Here is a 23,671-nt window from a genome sequence, read left to right as displayed (position 1 = left end):
TTCAGTTAGTTATTAGTGTAGCAATACCCTAAGATAAAGGTAAATGTAAGTGTAAAGGGTATAAGGAGAATCCTTAGAATGCATTCAGGAGACTTTTCTTATGCTGGTATGTAGCAATCCCAAAAAGACATAGGTCAATTCTAGATTATCGTATAGGTATTGATGCTGGGCAGATGGAAAGGGCACAGTGGGAGAACATGTTGAGGGTTCAGCTTTCAAGTTTACCTTGTACAACTACGATAGATGATATATGTGCCATTCCACAATACGAACTGACCATTCAGCACTGAAGGTTTGAAAGCCACTGGATTGCTCAGGGGATCTCCTGAAATATTGTGTCGCTGGGGTCTTGGTGATCATAGTTGGGACCAGATTGCAGCATAATTTTGCCTTACCATAAGCCTCCATCTTTTGTGTCTTAGTGGACATACAAGAAAAGAAGAATTGGCAGCTTAAGAAGGATGTAGAAGTCAGCTCCTTGCTAGATGCAAGCGGCTTCCATGCCACTTTCATATCGGTGGCTCTCTCCTGACTACCATTTCTCCTATCTATTTCCCCTTTCCTTCATCACCTTCAGCTACTTTTCTGTGCTGAACAACTCACAGAGCATCCATCCATACCATCTAATGAAAGTTACTTCTAAACATTTCCAAAACCAAGCCCGGCAAACACAGTTTAATGCAACCATAAATTTGTGGTCAACTTATTTTATGTGCTTATCTTCTGCTTCTCTCCTGTTGTGGTCATTTTGACAAACGGACCTCAGGAGTCTCAGGTACAAGTCACGACCATTTATTCGAGCAATTGCAAGGAGAGAACCATCTCAATGCAGCATGAGATAGCACTCTGCTAAATTACAAGTGTTCAACATATTTATACATTATTGGTCACTTACAAGAACAGGTTCCAGATTCTGATCTCGTCAACATATAGGTTGACATTAAACAGTCATCACTGGTAACAAGTACATGCACTGTATGTCCCTATTTTTTTTTTCACCCAGGCAGAGGCCTTCCCTCCTACCTGTTCTTCCCCTTTCTATTGAGGAGCACATTTAATCTTAGTTGTTATTGTCATCCTCTGACTCCAGTCCGGCTCCCAAAGCTTTTGCAGGCCCTAAGGCTGTGCAAGCTTCATTTGGTAAGCTTTAACTGCCAATTTGCTTGGAGATTTGAAGTAATTCATCCCATTTCAATAAGTTCTTACTGTACCCCTATATTCTTACCTACTGTCTTTGTTACAATTCCCATATAGACCAGCAACTTTTAAAAACAAATTTGAACTTCCAGGTAATAGCTGAAAGGATGACACATCAAGATTTCACATTTTAGGACATTTACTGTAACAAGCAAACTGCAAGCAACATTGACTAGTTGTTATTTTGTAGGCAACTTTATACTTAAAGTTACAGAATAGATCTTTCCCCTCTTACATTTAACACAATTGAGAAACCCACTTCATGGGTGTACTTCACACTATATCTTAAGTAGGCATTTGATCTTTCCATACCCAATCCCAAAGTGATTCTTAGCTCCTGAGAGCTTACTTCTGTCCTTACCTTTCCAACCTGGTAACTTCTAACATACTCTTTCATGGTGAAGGCTTTTCTTAGAGATTTTCCCTCTGCTGCAAGCTAACTGAATCTACCAGCCTTCTTTCAAATCCTGACAAATTTGACCTTTTCAATCTGAGTGCGAGGCTCTCACCTGCTTTCCTGCATGGTGATCCATACCTCTAGCTGCTCTCTTTGTCCCAGATCCTGGCACACTGTCTATGTCTGAGTTCTCAGGCATAACTTAGAAACCCTTCCCCTCTCAAAGCCCATCTCCATGACAATGTAAACCACATGGGCCTTGTATCCAGGTAGAAATGCTGATTAGCTATTCTTTGACTCCACTCTATTCTATCTTGGACATAAATAGATGGTTTAAAGCATAACCATTCAGAACTCATTGTTCCCAATACCTTCCTGGGATTTTGGAGACTAGCAGTCTAGCACCATAAATACAGACGCTGATGTCATGGACACCTTATGTTTCCCTTCCAGTAAAACAGTCCCTGCCTCCCTTTAATTATTGACAACTAGAAACCCTAGACCATTTGTTAAGCAGACTGCAGAACAGGTCATATGAGCCCCTTCATTTTTCCAAAATTAAAGACAGAGTTTTGAAATATAACAATATTATAAACTTCCTATTTGTACTGCATTGCTGCCAGTATGAAATATGCAGGTGCAATTTCAACTTCACCATCGGGGTGGTAAACTCTCAGATCTGGAAGAAAACTTTAGAGAAGGGCAGGGGCATTGAGTTGATGTGAATGAGTCGCAATATTTTTATGGGAAAAGTGGAGTAGGAACATCGTGGCTGTTGTGAGCAGTCCTTTTACAGATCATTGGTTAGGCTGTTCACGACCTCAGGCCAATGCGTGTAGCATTCACATGTTTGCTCAGTGCATTCATACAAAACTTTCAACAACTGACAGATTTTCGTAGTCAAACACACTTCTGCTTGTCTCGAGTGGAAGGTGATGGCCACACATTTGCAAGCTCATCCATAATTCGCATTGAGTTGTCCTTTAGTGGCCAACGAGTGGGTGATTTTTCTTTAATTTTCCAATACCAGCTGGCCACCCTGTTTTCCAGTGTAAATGTTGTAGACAGAAGTTGAAAAATACCTAACATTGTTGCCGTGAGCCTTGTCTTGCCAACATTTTTTTCCCTTTCTAGCTTGTTGAAGTACATTTACTGGGGTACAATTCTGCGAGTAGTGATAGTCCTCTCATGCTGAATGCAGGTATCCATTCTTCATAAACAAGTCTGGGTGGTGAATGAGAACAACCTGGTCAAACATAGTGGACATCACAATCAAACCGGAAAAGCATAATTTTGGGGTGATTTGACTGAGGTATTTCCTACGATCAAAGAATTCAACAGTGTCAATGTGGAGGTATTTGAATTCGGTGAGTTAGGTTGAACAAGGGGTTATGTGTATAAATTAAAAGCAAAATACTGCAGATGCTAGAAATCTGAAAGAAAAACAAAAATTGCTGGAAAAACTCAGCAGGTCTGACAGCATCTGTGGAAAGGAAGACAGAGTTAACTTTTCGAGTCCGAATGACTCTTCATCAGAACCAAAGAGGAATAAAAAATTTGGTGAAACATAAGCTGTCCAAGGGGGGTAGGACAGGTGGAGCTGGATAGAGGGCCAGTGATAGGTGGAGGCAAAGGAGAGATTGCCAAGGATGTCATAAACATAAGGACAAAGGGCTGTTGATGGTAGTGATATTAGCTAAAGGATGTGCTAATGGTGACATGAAGTGTATAAATTACATAGGCATAGAGCTAGGTTAGATGTCAGAGGTGTCAGATGGTCAGGGAGGGCTGATATCAAGGATCATATTGCTTATTTGCAAAATGACTGAATGGGATGAACCTAATGGCATGTTGTTTCTTTCTGTCTGCTATTTCATCTGTTTGTTTATTCTGACCAACGCTTCACACATGAACATTTTTCAGTGAACTGGAGGTGGGGGGGTGGGGGGGGGGGGGTGGGGGTGGGGGGGTGGGATGGGAGACACTGAATAACAATCAGGAGAAATAATTTTGGTTGACTCTTTACTTCTCTTCGCAGTCTAATAGCATAGAGGCTAAAGGTTGCACATTTACATTACAACAGTGTTCACACTTCAATGGTATCTTACTAACCATCAAGCTTTTTGGGATGTCCTGAGGTTGTGCAGGACATCAAAGAAAAGCAAGTCTTTCTTGATTTTTAAACCTGCCGCAGCAGAAATCTGGTGCCTCAGCTCAAACAACAGCCTAGATTTTCCTGGGTCTATGCCTCAATATCATACCAGGCTGCACACTTAAGCAGCTAAGTAACCAGAAGTGCTGAAAATAATCACCTGTGTGCAACTATGAAGAGAAAAAATGATTTCAAGTGAATATTTAAACCTTCCATCACTTTCAGGAGCCTTCCTCTTTTGTAGTCTAGAAGAATCCTGACAGTTCAGAGATTGGCTTCGGAGAAAAGTAATAAATTTTAAGAAAACGATTGAGCATCCATATTGGTTGTCAGATGTGTGCCCTGTGAATGTTGTATAAGTCATTTTTTCCCTGTCTGGTTATTAACATTGAACATCATAGTTTTAAATTTCAGTTTTTGAAGAGGGATTACTACATAGATATGCATGTTCCAGTTAATACAAGACTTTGCACAGCAGCACAAGTGATGCAATACAGTGGAGCTGATTCAAGTTTCTTTGGGCTGTATTTATTTGATTCCATTTGACATTTACTTGCATCTGGCACTTACATTTTAAGAATTAATTAAAACAGCAGATTGAACCTATTAAATCAGCTAAAAATAGGAATTTGTCCTCTTCCCTTCATGGAAATGGGATCAAGTTTAATATTAGCCAGACCCAGCCTGAGATACAAACAGCAGGGGTCAAAATATTATTAATCCCACTGTCATCTCAGTGACAGTTCACTGTCAGATCTAAGAGTTTCCAAGTTGATGGGATCTGCTGTATCCCTATTGACTACTGAGTAATGAAAAACAGCAGCCTAATTGCAAAATACCCTGAATTTTGTAAACCATGACACTAAATTGACTTTTACTTTGTAAAGCATGCAAAGGAACTAGGCAATTACAAGAGGCATGTAGAAAATGACCTCCATAAATTGAAGAGATGCTAAATGCTACTGCATTTCACCTACATTTATATTAATTCACTGTGGAACTGATTTGAATGTTACCCTCAGAATGACACTTCTTTGTATTAAAACTGGCCAGATTAATTTCTCAGCAATAAAATATTAAAATCGGTATATTTTTCATGGAGAATAGACCAAGTTACAATTACTGTCAGATCTCTTGCTATCTCTTAAAGTCAAGCTGCAGTGTCAATTTATTGTTTTCCTTCAGCAATGATTGTGCAGCTTGCCAAATCAGGATTCAGAAACAAATGAATTACTTCCATGGCAATTCATGTTCGTTCATTAAAGCTTAATTTAGTTCCATCTTTCACAAGCCATTTTAACACCAAATGAAGAAGAAAGCATGAGATAGTCTTCAATCAAATTTCCTAGAAAAAATAGGCTGCACAAATAATTTATTTATTTTTTTACATGGGCTATATAACTGTTTCATGTTATATTAAAAGGTCAAGAAAAGTGTATTCCATACAGCATAGAAATTGTCCATGCTATTCAATGAAGAATGAATCATAGAATTGTAGGGCACAGAAGGAGGCCGTTCGGTTCTTTGAATGAGCTAAGCTGGTCCTTTGAACGAGCCTTCAATTACTCCCATTCACCTGTCCTTTCCTCATAACCCCGCAAATTTTTCCTTTTCAAGTGTTTATCCAGCTTGCTTTTAAAAGTCACAATTGAATGTTTCCTCCACCCTTTCCGACAGTGCATTCCAAATCATAACAACACGATGGTTAAAAAAAATTCTCCCATCCCCCTTTAGTTCTTTTGGCATTTATCTTAAATCTGTGTCCCCTAGATACCAACCTTCAAGCCAGTGGGACTAGTGTTTGTCTATCTATCTGGTCAGAACCCTTCCTGATTTTGAGCACCTCTCCTTAAATGTCTCCTTAAACTTCTCTGCTCTAAGGAGATGAATACTATGATCTTTTAAGATACGAACAATGGCCCAGATTTAGCAGCCAACAGCATAATAAGGGTACTCACTGCTGACCTTGAAGAAAGCTAACCACAAAAGATCTAGTGATTTCTGTGCCACGGTTTCCCCTTTCCCTGTAGCAATTTAAGCCCAGTTAATGAATATGATTTGATTAAGGTGGAAGCTAAAATAGAAATAAACTTTTAAAAAAAGTACATCGAATTTTCTTTATCATAGTAGAGAAATATGAATTTCAACAAATATCAAATTAACTTTTTTGGATGTTTAGCAAGAGTTATAGTTATAAATAGTCAGCAAGAGTTATAGTTATGGTAATAGTTATAAAACTAGTGCAACATTAAAAGCCCAGATATACCTCATTTAACAATGCATAGCTTTTTCAAGGGCTTTTACAGCGAGACAAATGATAATTGAAGTTTTAGGGAGTGCCTCAAGGGTGTACTCTCTGGAGAAGTGTGGAATCATTCACAGTAACCTCTGCTATTCTGCACATGTGCAGACTCCAGAAGTACCTGTCAGTGTTGGTGGAGTAAAGACGGCGAACACTGACGGTTCCGCCATCTTGCAAAATCCAGGCATAATTTTCGAAAAAACTGTAACCTAATATTATCAGTGAATTTATGCAGTCATTTATTACTTTTATTTTGTCTTCTTTAGGTACCTCAGGTTCATGTTTCGACAAAAGGGCAGTTACTCTTTTGAGTGTAATTATGGGGATGATACATCATCTCTATGGCCAGAATTTCACGCCCCGCAGGCAGGGGCCTGTCTGGCAGTGAAATAGCGCAAGATGACATTGGGCAAGCATCCCGACATCACCACGCACTCGCGCAATATCTTGCTCAGCAGGCACATGTGGCAGCCAGAAGTGCGCCCGCCGACAATTAAGTGGCCAATTAAGCCCATTAAGGAGGCATTTGAATGCAATTTTTTGTCGCCTGTCCACTTTTACAATTAAAGGATGGACCAGTTGGCCTTTACATTTTTGCACGGAGCATTCGCAGTATGGTAGATGAATTAACAGTGCAAATAGATATCAACGGGTACAATATGATTGCGGTTACAGAGACAAGGCTGCAGGGTGACCAAGGCTGGAAACTGAATGTCTGAGGATATTTGCCGTTTAGGCAAAAAGGAAAAGGAGGTGGCGTGTTGTTGTTAGTTAAGGATCAAATCAGTGCAACAGTGAGAGAGGATATTGGCTCAGAAAACCTAGATGTAGAATCAGTTTGGGTGGAGCTAAGAAGTGAGAAGGGGCAGAAAGCATTAGTGGGAGCTGCATGTACTCCAAACAATGGTAGTAAGTTAGGGGATCATATTAAACAGGAAATTAGAGATGCATGTAACAAAGTTGCTACAGTAATCATGGGTGACTTTAATCTACATATACACTGGGAAAATCAAATTAGTAATAATACTGTGGCAGATGGATTGCTGGAGTATGTTCGAAATGGTTTTTTAGACCAGTACATTGAGGAACCAACTACGGAACAAGTATCCTAGATTTGGTTTTGTGCAATGAGAAGGGGTTAATTAATAATCTTGCTGTGCTGGGTCCTTTAGGGAATAGTGACCATAACATGATGGAATTCTTCCTTAGGTTGGAAAGTGAAGTAGTCCAATCCGAAACTAGGGTCCTAAATCTAAACAGAGGAAACTACGAAGGTATGAGGCATGAGTTGGCTAAGATAGATTGGGGAATTTCATTAAAAGGTGGATAGGCAATGGCTAATATTTATGCAATGACTGTATGCATTGCAATAGTTGTATATTCCTTTCTGGTGCAAAAACATGACAGAAAAAGCAGCCCAACCATGGCAAACAAAATAAATTAAAGATAGTATTAGGTCCAAAGGGGGGTCGTGCAAAGTTGCTCGAAAAAGTAGCAAGCCTGAAGATTGGGAGCTGTTTAGAGTTCAGCAAAGGAGGATCAAGAGATTGAATAAGAGGGGAAAAATAGAGTATGAGATTAAACTTGCAACGAAAATAAAAGAGAACTCTGGGGTCTAGAACAAGGGGTCACAATCTCAAGATACGGGTAGACTATTTAGGACTGAGATGAGGAGAAACTTCTTCACTCAGAAAGTGGTGAACCTGTGAAATTCTCTACCACAGAAAGTTGTGGGAGCCAACTCACTGAATATATTTAAGAAGAAAATAGATAAATTTCTAGACTCTAAATAGTCAAGGGGTATAAGGAGAGAGCGTGAGTGTGGCATTGAGATAGAGGATCAGCCATGATCATATTGAATGGCGGAGAAGGTTTGAAGGGATGAATGACCTACTCTTGCTTCTATTTTTCTAACCAGGCTGAGGTTTGCTAATGCCTTAACCTATATCTGAGGGATAGAACACCTATATTTTAAGAAGACATCTTTTCTGACATTGTGATAGGAAATTACTGCTAACATGTATTCTTAATTGTATTAACATCCATGGAGTAGGGTAGCATGTTACTATGAATTGTTTATGGTAAAGGTTGTTTAATTGATAAAAAATGTAACATTGTTTGTACAACTGCTCTGTATATACAAGGATGTGTCGTGGCATAGTGGTATTTTCATTGGACTAGTATTCTAGATACCCAGGGTAATGCTCTGGGGACCTGGGTGAAATTTAAGTTCGATAAAAAATCTGAAATTAAAAGTCTGACCATTGCTGATTGTCATAAAAACCCCATCTAGTTCATTATACCCTTTAGGGAAACAAGTTGCCATCCTTACCTAGTCTGGCCGACATGTGACTCCAGACCCACGGCAATGTGACTGACTCCTAAATGCCCCCTGAACAAGGGCAATTAGGGATGGGCAATAAATGCCTGCCTAGCCAGTGATGCCCACATCCCTTGAACGAATTAAAATAATAAATTGTTCATGAAAGAATGTCACCCTGGGGGCCCGGGGAATCAGAGATGGATGTTTGTCTTCAGTCTACATGACTCTCGTTACAGAGGTGACCCTCACTCTAGGCCAATGAAAGAGGTTAATGTTTAATTTGGACTAATAAGGAATGAGACCGTCAGAATTAGGGATAAAAGTTGAAAACCCAGGGGCCTTTTTTGGCACAGTTTACTATCACTTCTGTGGTATGATGCTTCTGAGACACAATTCAGGGGACCTGGGTTCGAATCCCGCCATGGCAGATGGTGGAATTTGAATTCAATCAAAAGTCTGAAGATGACCATGAAACCATTGTCGATTGTTGTAAAAACCCATCTGGTTCATTAATGTCCTTTACTGAAGGAAATTTGCCATCCTTACCTGACCTGGCCTACATGTGACTCCGGCAATGTGGTTGACTCTTAGATGGTCTCTGAAATGGCCTAGCAAGCCACTCAGTTGTAACAAATCACTACAAAGTCACAAAAAAGGTATGAAACCGGATGGACCACCTGGCATTGACCTAGGTACAGGAAACGACAAGGGCAATCGCAGCCCAGTCGACCCTGCAAAGTCCTCCTTACTAACATCTGGGGGCTAGTGCCAAAATTGGGAGAGCTGTCTCACAGACTGGTCAAGCAACAGCCTGATGTAGCCATCCCCACGGAATCATACCTTACAGATAATGTCGCAGACACCACCATCAACATCCCTGGGTGTTTCCTGTCCCACCGGCAGGAAACACTCAGAAGAGGTGGTGGCACAGTGGGATACAGTCGGGAGGGAGTTGCCCTGGGAGTCCTCAACATCAATCTGGACCTCATGAAGTCTCATGGCATCAGTCAAACATGGGCAAGGAAACCTCCTACTGATTACCACGTGCTGCCCTCCCTCAGCTGATGAATCAGTGCTCCTCCATGTTGAACACCACTTGAAGGAAACACTGAGGGTGGCAAGGGTGCAGAATGTACTCTGGTGGGGTCTTCAATGTCCATCACCAAGAGTGGCTCGGTAGCATCACTACTGACCAAGTTGGCCCAGTGCAAAATGACACAGCTGCTAGAATGGGGTCTGCGGCAAGTGGTGAGAGAACTAACAAGAGGGAAAAACATACTTGACCTCATCCTCACCATCCTGCCTGACGAAGACGCATCTTCCATGACAATATCGGTAGGAGTGACCACCACACAGTTGTTGTGGAGACAAAGTCCTGCCTTCACATTGAGGATACCCTTCATCGTGTTCTGTGGCACTGCCACCGTGCTAAATAGGATAGATTTCAAACAGATCTAGCAACTCAAGACTCGGCATCCATGAGGCACTGTGGGCCATCAACAGCAGCAGAATTGTACTTGAGCAGTCTGTAACCTCATGGCCCAGCATATTCCTCATTCTACTGTTACCGTTAAACCAGGTGATCAATCCTGGTTCAATGAAGAGTGCAGGAGGGCAAGACAGGAGCAGCACCAGGCATATCTAAAAATGAGGTGTCAACCTGGTGAAGCTATAACACAGAGCTACTTGCATGCCAAGCAGCATAAGCAGCAAGTGATAGACAGAGCTAAGCGATCCCACAACCAATGTATGAGATTTAAACTCTGTAGTCCTGCCACATCCAGTCGTGAATGGTGGTGGACAATTAAACAACTCACCAGAGGAGGTGGCTCCACAAATACCCACATCCTCAATGATGGAGGAGCCCAGCACATCAGTGCAAAAGATAAGGCTGAAGCATTCGCAACAATCTTCAGCCAAAAGTGTTGAGTGGATGATGCATCTCAGCCTCCTTTGGAGGTCACTAGCATCACAGATTCCAGTCTTCAGCCAATTTTCGGTTCACTCCACGTGATATCAAGAAACAGCTGAAGGCACTGGATACTGAAAAGGCTATGGGCCCTGACGATATTCTGGTAATAGTACCTAAGACTTGTGCTCCAGAACTTGCCGACCCCCTATCCAAGCCGTTCCAGTGCAGCTACAACACTGGCATCTACCTGGCTATCTGCAAAATTGCCCAGGTATGTCCTGTACACAGAAAGCAGGATAAATCCAACCTGGCCAATTACTGCCCCATGAGTTTACTCTCGATCATCAGTAAAGTAATGGAAGGGCTCATCAACAGTGCTATTAAATGGCACTTGCTTAACAATAACCTGCTCACTGACACCCAGTTTGGGTTCCGCCAGGGCCAATCAGTTCCTGACCTCATTACAGCCTTGCTTCAAACATGGACAAAAAGAGCTGAACCCCAGGAGGTGAGAGTGACTGCCCTTGACATCAAGGCAGCATTTGACCAGTTGTGGCATCAAGGAGCCCTAGCAAAACTGCAGTCCGCCGCTTGGAGTCATACCTAGCAAAAGTAAAATGGTTGTGGTGGTTGGAGGTCAGCACCGGAGTCGGCTGCGCACCCTGCCGATAATTGAAAGGTCTATTAAGGCCATTAACAAGCTAATTAATATCAAATTAACGCCGCCTGTCCAACCTTACGATTGGCGGGCAGGCGAAAAGGCCAAGTGGCCTTTACATATTTTAGGAAACCTCATCCACGAGCGGGATGAAGTTCCCTAAAGCAATTAAACATTAACTGAAAACTTTATTTTTGAATTAAAAAGATGTCCCAGCTCATGCGACCGAGTCACGTTAGGGGACGTGTTTTTAAAAATTTTTAGTGCTGCTAATAGATTTTTTCACAAACCGCTTCAATCTCCCTAAGGCAGCTCTGTGCCTCAGGGAGTTTGAAGCCCTCTTTCGTACGCATGCGGGAACTGCGTGCCAGACCTGCTCTCCCTCCTGACCCCACCTGCGCAGGTAGCGCTGAGCGCTGCCGCTCACGATCCACGCTGGGTGGGCCTTAATTGGCGGGTGGCTCTCAGTATCCAGGTCCCTTGTTGCCTGACTACGAGGAATTCTCCTGGAGGACTGGCTAACCCACATTATGTCATGTGGGTGGCCTTCTAAGGGCACGAGAAAGGCATGTCACCCCCCATTTCATCCCTGGGCCATCACTAACTTTCAGTGGGCTTAGGGATGATGGGTGTCCATTGGCTTATTAATCACATCAAAGAGACCTAATGGAATAAAGTATTACAATTAAACATAATGCTGTACCTAAAGAATGCATCACATGTACTTTTGTGAGTTAGTAAAAGTGCCCTTTCTAGGTTTGCAATATTGTAATACAATAGACATCAAATCATGACAAATTTGGTAGCATGTTTTCAAGTAAGCCGATTATTGCAGGTATTTCGATAGAAAGAAGGACTTGCATTTATATAACAAAAACAAAAATAGTTGGAAAAGCTCAGCAGGTCTAACAGCATCTGTGGAGAGAAATACAGTTAATGTTTCGAGTCTGTGTGACTCTTCATCAGAACTAACTGATGAACTATCAGAACTACCTGATGCTGTCAGACCTGCTGAGTTTTTCCAGCTATTTTTTGTTTTTGTTTCAGATTTCCAGCATCCACAGTATTTTGCTTTTATCTTGCATTTATATAGCCTCTTTCACATCCATAGGACATTCTAAAGAGCTTTATAGTCGATGAAATATTTTTGAAGTGTAGCCGTTGTTGTAATGAGGGCAATGTGCACTAATTTGCACACAGTGAACTTCCACAAACAGTAATGTGAAGATGATCAAATAACCTGTTTTAGCTGAGGGCTACATGTAGACCAGGCAACCAGGAGAAGTCCTGGAGATGCTTCAGATTAATGTCACATTCAAAAGACAATGGCTGGGATTTTGCAGGGCAGCAGTGGCCACCCCCATCAGCCAAAAAGACAAGAACAACCCTGTCTTGGCTATATCTCGGAGCCACAACTCAATTTTATGTTCATCAATCTGTTGGTGTTCCCGTCCCTTTAAGAGCTGATGACCCTCAAAAGCTGACAGCCAGTCAATCAGAGGGCTGGTAGCTCTTCAATCCCAGCAGCACCACTGAGAGTGGTGGCCACTCTTCACATTGTAACCAGGCAAGAGTACCAGTGATGCAGTGGGCCCAGGAATATACAGGTGAGAGGAGTCAGGGTCATTGGCGCCAATTAGGCAGGGCCATGTCATGGTGGGAGGGTGGTTGCTGCGGGCAACAGTATGTGTTTCCATGGGGACCATCACAGGATGCCCAACCAGGAGGGCCCCACCTCCCCTGACCCACAAGGAGGCCGCTGGTAAAATGCAAGTGATGGCGGGAAGAGACCCTTAAGTGGTATCTAACTGGTCACTTAAGAGTCTCAATTTACCTGTGGGTGGGAAAGCTGTCCTCCATCTTCCCTGCCCGGAACAGCGGTAAAGCAACAGGCACACCCCCTTGCCTTCTGACCTCGTCTTTCACACCCAGCACGTTCCCTGAGACCCTGTAAAATGCAGGCTGACATCTCAATTCTGTGCCAAGTGTCAACCTAGATTTTGTGTTCAAGTGGGAGTGGGACTTAAACCCATAACCCTGAAGCAGGAATGCTGTAATGGAGCCATAGCTCAGAATGAACCAATATTGTAAAACTGTTCATCAGCAGATTGGTGTTCAAAGATTTGTAATGAAATTTGAGCAAAGGGGGACAAAAGAAAGTTGAACGATTAACCCCTTGAGTGTAAGTTTTTAGTTGTGTTAATATCCTTGGTTTTATTATCAATTAAATCCAGTTGAGAAGTTGCTTACCATTAGTTTCTTCAAATCATTTCTTTTTCAGACAGAATTATGAAGATCTGGAAAGAAAGCTGAAACAGATTTCCACAGAGAAAAGTAGTCTTCTTCAGCAACTCTCAAAGTCAGCAACAGGGTTGCAAGGAAAGAAAACAAATCTTCAGGTTAGACAACTGTCCCCCAACCACTCTCCATGTTACAACATTTTAAGTCTTTAGTCCTGGGGCTTCTGGCTTGGGAATATGCTTTCACACTGCATATAAAGAACAATGGACAGCCAGCTGGGTAAAACTAACATTATTGTGAAGAAGCCAATAATGAATCGAATTATCCGTGCCATCTTTTTTTTTTATCAGTGATATTCAGTCCATTTATAGACTAAAATTTAAGGGAATTGTTTTTAACGGTTGAACCTAAAAATGTAAAGTGCCATGTGGAACTTGAAATGATAAGCTTAAGTGTGGAAAAGTATGGGCTTCTTCCTAAAGATTCACAAATTTGCTTCATGCTTCTAAATAATTGTTGCAGCCAATCTGAATAACTCAGGAACAGAAACAGAAAATGCTGGAAAAGCTCAGTCGGTCTGACAGCATCTGTGGAGACAAAGAGTCCGTATGAATCTTCTTCAGAGAATGTTTCTCTCCACAGATGCTGTCAGACCTACTGAGTTCCAGCATTTCTGTTTTTGCTTCAGATTTCCAGAATCTGTAATACTTTGCTTTTATCTTAGTGAATAATTCAGGGCGATTGTCCTACAATGGCAGAAATGGGTAATGTTACATTATTATGTATTCTCAACACTGATTACCAAACAATTGTAGTTTCCTGTCTAGTTTTTTTGTACTTTTCATTCCTTTTTGAGTGACAATAATCTACGATTAAAGCGTAGGTTGGATATACTTTCCAGTATCTTTTCCTGTGCTCCCATTAAATCCATTAATCTCAAACTCAGAAAACGATTCCGTCCTATGCTCATGCTCTTACTGATTGATGTTGACTCATTAGCTTCGTTGCATAAGTAATTTGGTGTTCTGAACTCAGTCCATCTGGGAATCATAAGATTGCTCAAGTTCACTTCAATTAGGATCCTCAAGGGTGAAAACAGAGAGATCTGGTCCAAGCAGAATTTAAATCCCAGTTCCAGAGGTAAAAGTACTGTGCAAAAACAAAAATACTTGGAAGAACTCAGCAAGTCTGGCAGCATCTGCGGAGATGAGCACAGTTAATGTTTCGAGTCTGAGTGACACTTCAACAGAATGAAGTAAAAATAGAAGAGAGGTGAAATATAAGCTGGTTTAAGGCGGGGGTGGGGGGGGGGTGGTGATAAGTACAGCTGGATAAAGTACTGTGTCCTGATCTACTACGTCACTATTATGACATTATGTGCTTTGCAAGAAACATACTGTCACTTGGGCTCTTTACTGAAAGAATTTTTCAATTATTTTACTGAACTTGAATTTACTTCCATATAGTTAACAAAAACAGAAATAATGAACAAAATGGCACAAGGAATGTAAGTTAAATTGTTGCTGCAATAACATGATCGCATTCTTCCAAAGTGAATGACATAAAAAAATCTAAAAGCACTAAGAGATACATCGTTGTACTAAAACAGAAACAGAAATACCTGGAAAAACTCAGCAGGTCAGACAGCATCGGCGGAGAAGAGTACAGTTGACGTTTCGAGTCCTCATGACACTTCAGCAGAACTAAGTAAAAATAAGAAAGGGGAGAAATATAAGCTGGTTTAAGGGGGGGGGGGTGTGCGGAGGGGGTGGGAGGTGGCGGTTTGTTGGGACAAGAGGCCAGTGATAGGTGGAGATAACCAAAAGATGTCACAGACAAAAGAACAAAGAGGTGTTGAAGGTGGTGATATTATCTAAAGGAATGCGCTAATTAAGAGTAGAGAGCAGGACAAGCAAGGTACAGATAGCTCTAGTGGGGGTGGGGTGAAATAATACTAAAAGGGCGTAAAAGGTATAGAAAAACAATGGGTGGAAATACATTTAAAAATAATGGAAATAGGTGAGAAAAGAAAAGTCTATATAAATTATTGGACAAAACAAAAAGGAGGGGGAAGAAATGGAAAGGGGGTGGGGATGGAGGAGAGAGTTCAAGATCTAAAATTGTTGGACTCAATATTCAGTCCGGAAGGCTGTAAAGTGCCTAGTCGGAAGATGAGGTGCTGTTCCTCCAGTTTGCGTTGAGCTTCACTGGAACAATGCAGCAGGCCAAGGACAGATATGTGGACATGAGAGCAGGGTGGTGTGTTGAAATGGCAAGCGACAGGGAGGTCTGGGTAATGCTTACAGACAGACCGAAGGTGTTCTGCAAAGCGGTCACCCAGTCTGCATTTGTTCTCTCCAATGTAGAGGAAACTGTATTGGGAACAACGGATGCAGTAGACAAAGTTGAGGGAAGTGCAAGTGAAATGCTGCTTCACTTGAAATGAGTGTTTGGGCCCTTGGATGGTGAGGAGAGAGGAAGTGAACGGGCAGGTGTTGTATCTTCTGCATTTGCATGGGCAGGTGCCGTGGGAGGGGGTTGAGGAGTGGGCCAGGGTGTCACGGAGGGAACGATCCCTATGGAATGCCGCCAGGGTGGGTGAAGGGAAGCTGTGTTTTGTGGTGGCACCATGCTGGAGTTGGCAGAAATGGCGGAGGATGATCCTTTGAATGCGGGGGCTGGTGGGGTGGTAGGTGAACACAAGGGGGACCCTATCATATTTTTGGGAGGGAGGAGAAGGCATGAGGGCGGATGTGCGGGAGATGGGCCGGACACAGTTGAGGGCCCTGTCAACTACCGTGGGTGGAAAACCTCGGTTAAGGAAGAAGGTGGACATGTCAGAGGAACTGTTTTTGAATGTAACATCAGAACAGATGCGATGGAGGCGAAGGAACTGAGAGAATGGGATGGAGTCCTTACAGGAAGCAGGGTTTGAGGAGCTGTATTCGAGGTAGCTGTGGAAGTTGGTAGGCTTGTAATGAATATTGGTGAACAGTCTATCCCCAGAAATTGAGACAGAGAGGTCAAGGATGGGAAGGGAAGTGTCAGAGATGGACCATGTGAAGATGATGGAGGGGTGGAGATTGGAAGCAAAATTAATAAATTTATCCAGGTCCCGATGAGAGCATGAAACAGCACCGAAATAATCATCGATGTACCGGAGAAAGAGTTGTGGAAGGGGGCCGGAGTGGGACTGGAACAAGGAATGTTCCACATACCCCAGAAAGAGACAGGCATAGCTGGGGCCCATGCAGGTACCCAGAGCCACACCTTTTATTTGGAGGAAGTGAGAGGAGTTAAAGGAGAAATTGTTCAGTGTGAGAACAAGTTCAGACAGATGGAGGAGAGTAGTGGTGGAAGGGGATTGTTCGGGCGTCTGTTCGAGGAAGAAGCTAAGGGCCCTCAGGCCATCCTGGTGGGGGATGGTGGTGTAGAAGGTTTGGACGTCCATGGTGAAGAGGAGGCGGTTGGGGACAGGGAACTGGAAATTGTTGATGTGACGTAAGGTGTCAGAGGAATCATGGATGTAGGTGGGAAGGGACAGGACAAGGGGAGAGAGAAGGGAGTCCAGATAGCGAGAAATGAGTTCTATGGGGCAGGAACAGGCTGACACGATCGGTCTGCCGGGACAATACTGTTTGTGGATTTTGGGTAGGAGGCAGAAGCAGGCTGTCCAAGGTTGGGCGACTATCAGGTTGAAAGCTGAGGAAGGAAGATCTCCAGAGGAGATGAGGTCAGTGACAGTCCTGGAAACAATGGCTTGATGTTCAGTGGTGGGTTCATGGTCCAGGGAGAGGTAGATGTCAGTGCACCAGACAACAACAGCACCACCTTTGTCAGCAGGTTTGATGACAATGTTAGGGTTAGAACTGAGAGAACGGAGTGCAGTAAGTTCAGAGAGAGACAGGTTAGAATGGGTGAGAGGAGCAGAGAAATTGAGATGACTAATGTTGCGCCGAAAGTTCTCAATGAAAAGTTCAAGGGAAGGTAAGAATCCAGAGCGAGGGGTGCAGGTGGAGGGAGAGTACTGGAGGTGGGTAAAAGTATCCATTGAACAGGGAGAGGACTCCTGCCCAAAGAAGTGAGCAAGGAGACGAAGACAGCAGAAGAAAAGTTCAGCATCGTGCCGAGCCCGAAATTCATGGAGATGAGGACGTAAGGGTGTGAAACTAAGTCCTTTGCTGAGCACTGAACATTCAGTGTCGGAGAGGGGAAGGTCAGGGGGTATAGTGAATGTACGGCCAGGGCTGGGATTGGAAGACGGGATGGGGACAGAGGGACTGGCAGGGGTGGAGGGTCCTGGATGGCTGTTGGAGTCCTTGAGTTGTTGGAGCTTGCGTTCCTTAGCACTTGAGAGAAAAAGAGAAAAAGTTTCCTGTTGAGGGTTCGGATGAGATGAAGAATAAAATTAAACTGGGGGCACGCTCAGCTTTGAAAAAAGGGTACGGTGGTGCTGCTGGAGGGAGAGTTCAAGTGTGTTCATATGGCGGCGCATGGCACTGAGTGTGGATCTCAGAATGCGACAGGAACAGCAATCTGAGGAATATTGTATGTCCTGGAGATACCTGTAATCCTGGGTGGGTTCAAAACATGAGGGGTGGAATTTCAGTTGAAATCCACGTGGGTTAAGCCCGAGACGGAGACAGTCACTGAGAAAGGAGATATGGCTGTGAAAGCGGGCTTTAGTAACCACCTGGTCAAACACCAGGAGGGAAATGGAAAGCAATGAAGGTGAATAAGGCAAGAGAGAGATTCGAAAATCCTGACGGAGAGGAAGGTAAAATTTCTTCAAGGTAGGCATTTCTTGAAGAGAAGTGGCAGTCAATTAAACACAGAGATAAAAACAAAAAAACTGCGGATGCTGGAAATCCAAAACAAAAAAAGAATCAGAAATACCTGGAAAAACTCTGCAGGTCTGGCAGCATCGGTGGAGAAGAGCACAGTTGGCATTTCGAGTCCTCATGACCCTTCAACAGAACTAAGTAAAAATAGGAAAGGGGTGAAATATAAGCTGGTTTAAGGGGGGTGTGCGGAGGGGGTGGGAGGTGGCGGTTTGTTGAGACAAGAGGCCAGTGATAGATGGAGATAACCAAAAGATGTCACAGACAAAAGAAAAAAGAGGTGTTGAAGATGGTGATACTATCTAAAGTGTTGTGCTAATTAAGAGTAGTGAGCAGGACAAACAAGGTACAGATAGCTCTAGTGGGGTGGGGTGAAATAATACTAAAAAGGCATAAAAGATATAGAAAAACAATGGATGGAAATACATTTAAAAATAATGGAAATAGGTGGGAAAAGAAAAGTCTATATAAATTATTGGAAAAAACAAAAAGGAGGGGGAAGAAACGGAAAGGGGGTGGGGGTAGAAGAGGGAGCTGAAGATCTAAAATTGTTGAACTCAATATTCAGTCCGGAAGGCTGCAAAGTGCCTAGTCAGAAGATGAGGTGCTGTTCCTCCAGTTTGCGGTGAGCTTCACTAGAACAATGCAGCTGGCCAAGGACAGATATGTGGGCATGAGAGCAGGGTGGAGTGTTGAAATGGCAAGCAACAAGGAGGTCTGGATAAAGCTTGCAGACAGACCAAAGGTGTTCTGCAAAGCGGTCACCCAGTCTGCATTTGGTCTCTCCAATGTTGAGGAAACCGCATTGGGAGAAACGAATGCTGTAGACTAAGTTGGGGGAAGTGCAAGCGAAATGCTGCTTCACTTGAAAGGAGTGTTTGGGCCCTTGGACGGTGAGAGAGGAAGTGAAAGGGCAGGTGTTGCATCTTCTGCGTTTGCATGGGGAGATGCCGTGGGAGGGGTTGAGGAGTAGGAGGTGATGGAGGAGTGGACCAGGGTATCACAGAGGGAACGATCCCTATGGAATGCCACTGGGGGCGGTGAAGAGAAGATGTGTTTGGTGGTGGCATCATGCTGGAGTTGGCTGAAATGGCGGAGGATGATCCATTGAATGCGGAGGCTGGTGGGGTGATAAGTGAGGACAAGGGGGACCCTATCATGTTTCTGAGAGGGGGTAGAAGGTGTGAGGGCAGATTTGCGGGAGATGGGCCGGTCATGGTTGAGGGCCCTGTGAACTACAGTGGGTGGAAAACCTCGGTTAAGGAAGAAGGAGGACATGTCAGAGGAACTGTTTTTGAAAGTAGCATCATCAGAACAGATGCGATGGAGGCGAAGGAACTGAGAGAATGGGATGGAGTCCTTACAGGAAGCAGGGTGTGCTATGGGTACCTGCATGGGGCCCAGCTATGCCTGTCTCTTTATGGGGTATGTGGAAGCTTCCTTGTTCCAGTCCTACTCCGGCCCCCTCCCACAACTCTTTCTCCGGTACATCTATGATTATTTCGGTGCTGCTTCATGCTCTCATCGGGGCCTAGATAAATTGATTAATTTTCCTTCCAATCTCCACCCCTCCATCATTTTCACATGGTCCATCTCTGACACTTCCCTTCCCTTCCTTGACCTCGTTGTCTCAATTTCTGGTGATAGACTGTCCACCAATATTCATTACAAGCCTAGTGACTCCCACAGCTACCTCGACTACAGCTCTTCATACCCTGCTTCCTGTAAGGACTCCATCCCAAATTCTCAGTTCCTTCACCTCCGTTGCATCTGTTCTGAGGATGCTGCCTTCAAAAACAGTTCCTCTGACATGTCCTCCTTTTTCCTTAACCGGGGTTTTCCACCCACGGTCGTTGACAGGGCCCTCAACCGTGTCCGACCCATCTCCCGTGCATCCGCCCTCACGCCTTCTCCTCCCTCCCAGAAACATGATAGGGTCCCCCTTGTCCTCACTTATCATCCCACCAACCTCCGCATTCAAAGGATCATCCTCCGCCATTTCTGCCAACTCCAGCATGATGCCACCACCAAACACATCTTCCCTTCATCCACCCGGCGGCATTCCGTAGGGATCGTTCCCTCCGTGACACCCTGGTCCACTCCTCCATCACCCCCTACTCCTCAACCCCCAGCTATGGCACCTCCCCATGCCCATGCAAAAGATGTAACACCTGCCCCTTCACTTCCTCTCTCCTCACCATCCAAGGCCCCAAACATTCCTTTCAAGTAAAGCAGCATTTCCCTTGCACTTCCCTCAACTTAGTCCACTGCATTCATTGCTCCCAATGCAATTTCCTCTACATTGGAGAGACCAAACGCAGACCAGGTGACTGCTTTGCAGAACACCTTCAGTCTGTCCGTAAGCATTACCTAGACCTCCCTGTTGCTTGCTATTTCAACACTCCACCCTGCTCTCATGTCCAGATGTCTGTCTTTGCCTTGCTGTATTGTTCCAGTGAAGCTCAACACAAACTGGAGGAACAGCACCTCATCTTCTGACTAGGCACTTTACAGCCTTCCAGACTGAATATTGAGTTCAACAGTTTTAGATCTTCAGCTCCCTCTTCTACCCCCACCCCCTTTCCGTTTCTTCCCCCTCCTTTTTGTTTTTTCCAATAATTTATATAGACTTTTCTTTTCCCACCTATTTCTATTATTTTTAAATGTATTCCCACCCATTGTTTTTCTATACCTTTTACGCCCTTTAAGTATTATTTCACCTCACCCCCACTAGAGCTATCTGTACGTTGCTTGCCCTGCTCTCTACTCTTAATTAGCACATTCCTTTAGATAATATCACCACCTTCAACACCTCTTTGTTCTTTTGTCTGTGACATCTTTTGGAGTGTTATGGACTGGATGCAAGTCAATGGGATTAGCGGAATAATATTTCAGCACAGACTAGAAGGGCCGAATGGTCTAAATTTCTGTGCTGTAGTGTTCTATGCTTCCATAGTTCTATGGTTATCTCCTCCTATCACTGGCATCTTGTCCCAACAAACCTCCCCCTTCTCCCCCCTACCCCGCCCCCCCCCCATACTTAAACCAGCTTATATTTCACCCCTTTCCTATTTTTACTTCGTTCTGTTGAAGGGTCATGAGGACTCGAAACATCAACTGTGCTCTTCTCCACTGATGCTGCCAGACCTGTTGAGTTTTTCCAGGTATTTCTGTTTCTGTTTTTGTTTTGGATTTCCAACATCCGCAGTTTTTTTGGTTTTTTTTACATCTTTGTACTGTTGTTTACCAGTGGACTTAGGCGAGACAGTTTTAAACTAGACATCAAGCAAATCTTTGTTCATCTTGTTTGAACCGAGGTTACAAAAATTGGATTTGTGGCAAAAGCTGAGCTGAATAACGAAAACAGGAACAACCAGTTGTCTCATTTGTTTCTGCTTCTAGTGACATGGTAGTCTTTTTGTAGCCCCTCAGATGTGATCTGAGCTTATATTTGCCATCTGTACTTTCTTATCATTTCGTATTAACTTTCTTCCTAATTTCTTCAACATCATTTTCTGAGTCTCGGTTTTTAGAGGTTTAATCTAATTCAAATCAAACTTATAGTCTGAATGCTATTCTGCATAAGCGAATCCTGACAGCATCTATTTAAAAATGTCCCCAAAATTATTGTAGAGCCATGCATTATGCTTGTAACAATAAGAGAAATATTTCAGCTCCTCAGACTATGGGGTGCAAATTTTACTAAAAATCTAATAGCTTCTGAACCATGCATTTGTTGTTAATGTACAAGTCAGTGATAAACTTGTGGTGAGGAAGAGATACCACATGAATTGTGAATCGCCGTAAGTTGCTGGTTGATTTGCTCAAATCCGCTGTTAGTTTCATAGAGTTTCATTAATTTTCTACATTTTCACATTCATTGCACATTAAACTCACCACATAAAGTTAAGTCTACCAATTAACAATGTAAGTACCCTTTGAACAATGTGATAATTATGAATGACTGACGATTACTTCCTCTTGCCCAGAAAGTGAACAATTGTAAGTTTGGAGTTTCATTCTGCCAGGTTATGAACTTTTTTAGGCAATTATAAAAATATTAATTTTCTTTCTTACTTTTCCTTTCTGTCTGTTTTTGTTCCCTCTTAATCCATTCGTCCTTTCCTGCTCTTTACTTTTCTTTCTGTCTCTGATTTAACATTGAATTCACCCATTATAAATTGCTCTCCTTCTCAGTGCTTCATTAGCTTATTTCTTGATCTTTAAAAGAGACATTGCTTGTTCCAATGTGCACTAAGGGCCCAGATATTCTGTTGCCCTTCGGGGGATGGGTAGGGGGTTTTTCGGGTAGGTGGTGGTATTTCGCCAGGGCCAGGCTGAGAGACACCCAGATAAAACTGTGCCTATATCTTGCAAACAAAACTGGCTTCACCTTGCAAGTTTTAACTCTGCATGTAATAACTAGAAATACTTCATCGGAGACCCAAATAAACAAAATAGACAGTATAAAGAAACGACAGTCAGAAATCTTAGATTTAAATAAATTCGATAAAATATTAACCTGAAATCATTGCAACTTTATATTATTTTTCACAAGTAAAATACTGAAAACAGAATAAAACATTATCCTTCATTTGTACCAGCACTTAAAGTGTGAGGCATGCAATTCAGCTTGAAGTATCAAAGCAGTTCCATGCCAGACAGTATTCTTGAGCACCCTTTGTAAAGGGTTTCCAGCCAGAATGAAGCATAAACAAATTAATGAATAATTCATTATGGAACATTTTGGTTCTTTGATTTGTTCTTTCTGATGTTTCCAAGAGTTGTTAGTGTTGTTTAGGTGCTTAAGTAGCATAAAGGGAGTTCAGTATTTTTGCAAAGAAACAGTTAAGTTTTTTGATGTAATGCTCCAATCCAACAAGCAAAGTGATAATGATTACATTTTATAGGAATTCTCATTGAACTCTGTTTGCAATAATTATCAAAGGATTTGACATGTTTACCATTTATGACATTCTTTATACGTTTGTGCACATCTGTAAGCCATGGATTTTTAGTTATTCAATTAATTTAAAATAAATTTTAAGTAGAGCTCAGTGCTTTGTCGGCTGGATTTTACAGTCCCAAGTAGCAGGTTTAGGAGGTTGGGGGTTGCCTAAAATACGGTGGGCATCTTGCCCGTCACTTATTGCTTGTTCCTGCTGCAGTTTTATGAGTGGCCGTGGGGCTGTCAGGCAGCCGGCCAGCCCGTGGGCCAGTTAAGGCCCTTAAAGTGGTCGATCAATGGCCATTTACGGGCCTCATCCCACCACTGCTGGGAACTAGCTGGTGACGGGAAAGGGTGGGGTTTTCCTCCTTAATGGGCTCCCACGGCCCATTGTACTGCCCCCCGATTCTCCTCCGCCCTTGGCTTGTCTATCCTGTCCTGCTCCCCACCCCTTCACCCCAGCCTGGCTCTAGTGAAACACAGCCCCTCTATCGCCGCACCACACCCACCTCCCCTCTACCCCCCCCATCCCCTCCCAACATCCTGCCAACAATTGCCTTTCACTCTGATTTCTCGGCTTCCTCAGCAATGGGGCTGCTGTGACTCGATAGCTTCTAGCCGTTTGGTTGACCGGCGGCTCTCAGAAGTAGGACTTCCTGTCAAGATTGGGGCAGAAGTCTTACCTTAAAGCAGTTATCAC

At 43.2% G+C, this 23,671-nt stretch overlaps 1 protein-coding gene across 2 annotated transcripts in view; it reads left to right on the top strand.

The window, feature by feature from the left end:
• luzp2 (leucine zipper protein 2) overlaps positions 1-23,671 on the top strand; it is a 360,632-nt gene that overhangs the window by 153,160 nt on the left and 183,801 nt on the right. For both annotated transcript variants that reach the window (XM_041196750.1, XM_041196749.1), the window contains exon 2: positions 13,223-13,340. In XM_041196750.1, the coding sequence (XP_041052684.1) occupies positions 13,223-13,340 (118 nt within the window). The remainder of the gene's footprint in view (positions 1-13,222; positions 13,341-23,671) is intronic.

The sequence above is a fragment of the Carcharodon carcharias genome, chromosome 10 (assembly GCF_017639515.1).
Source record: "Carcharodon carcharias isolate sCarCar2 chromosome 10, sCarCar2.pri, whole genome shotgun sequence".
Taxonomy (NCBI): Eukaryota; Metazoa; Chordata; class Chondrichthyes; order Lamniformes; family Lamnidae; genus Carcharodon; species Carcharodon carcharias.
This window is presented reverse-complemented; position numbering and strand designations above follow the sequence as displayed.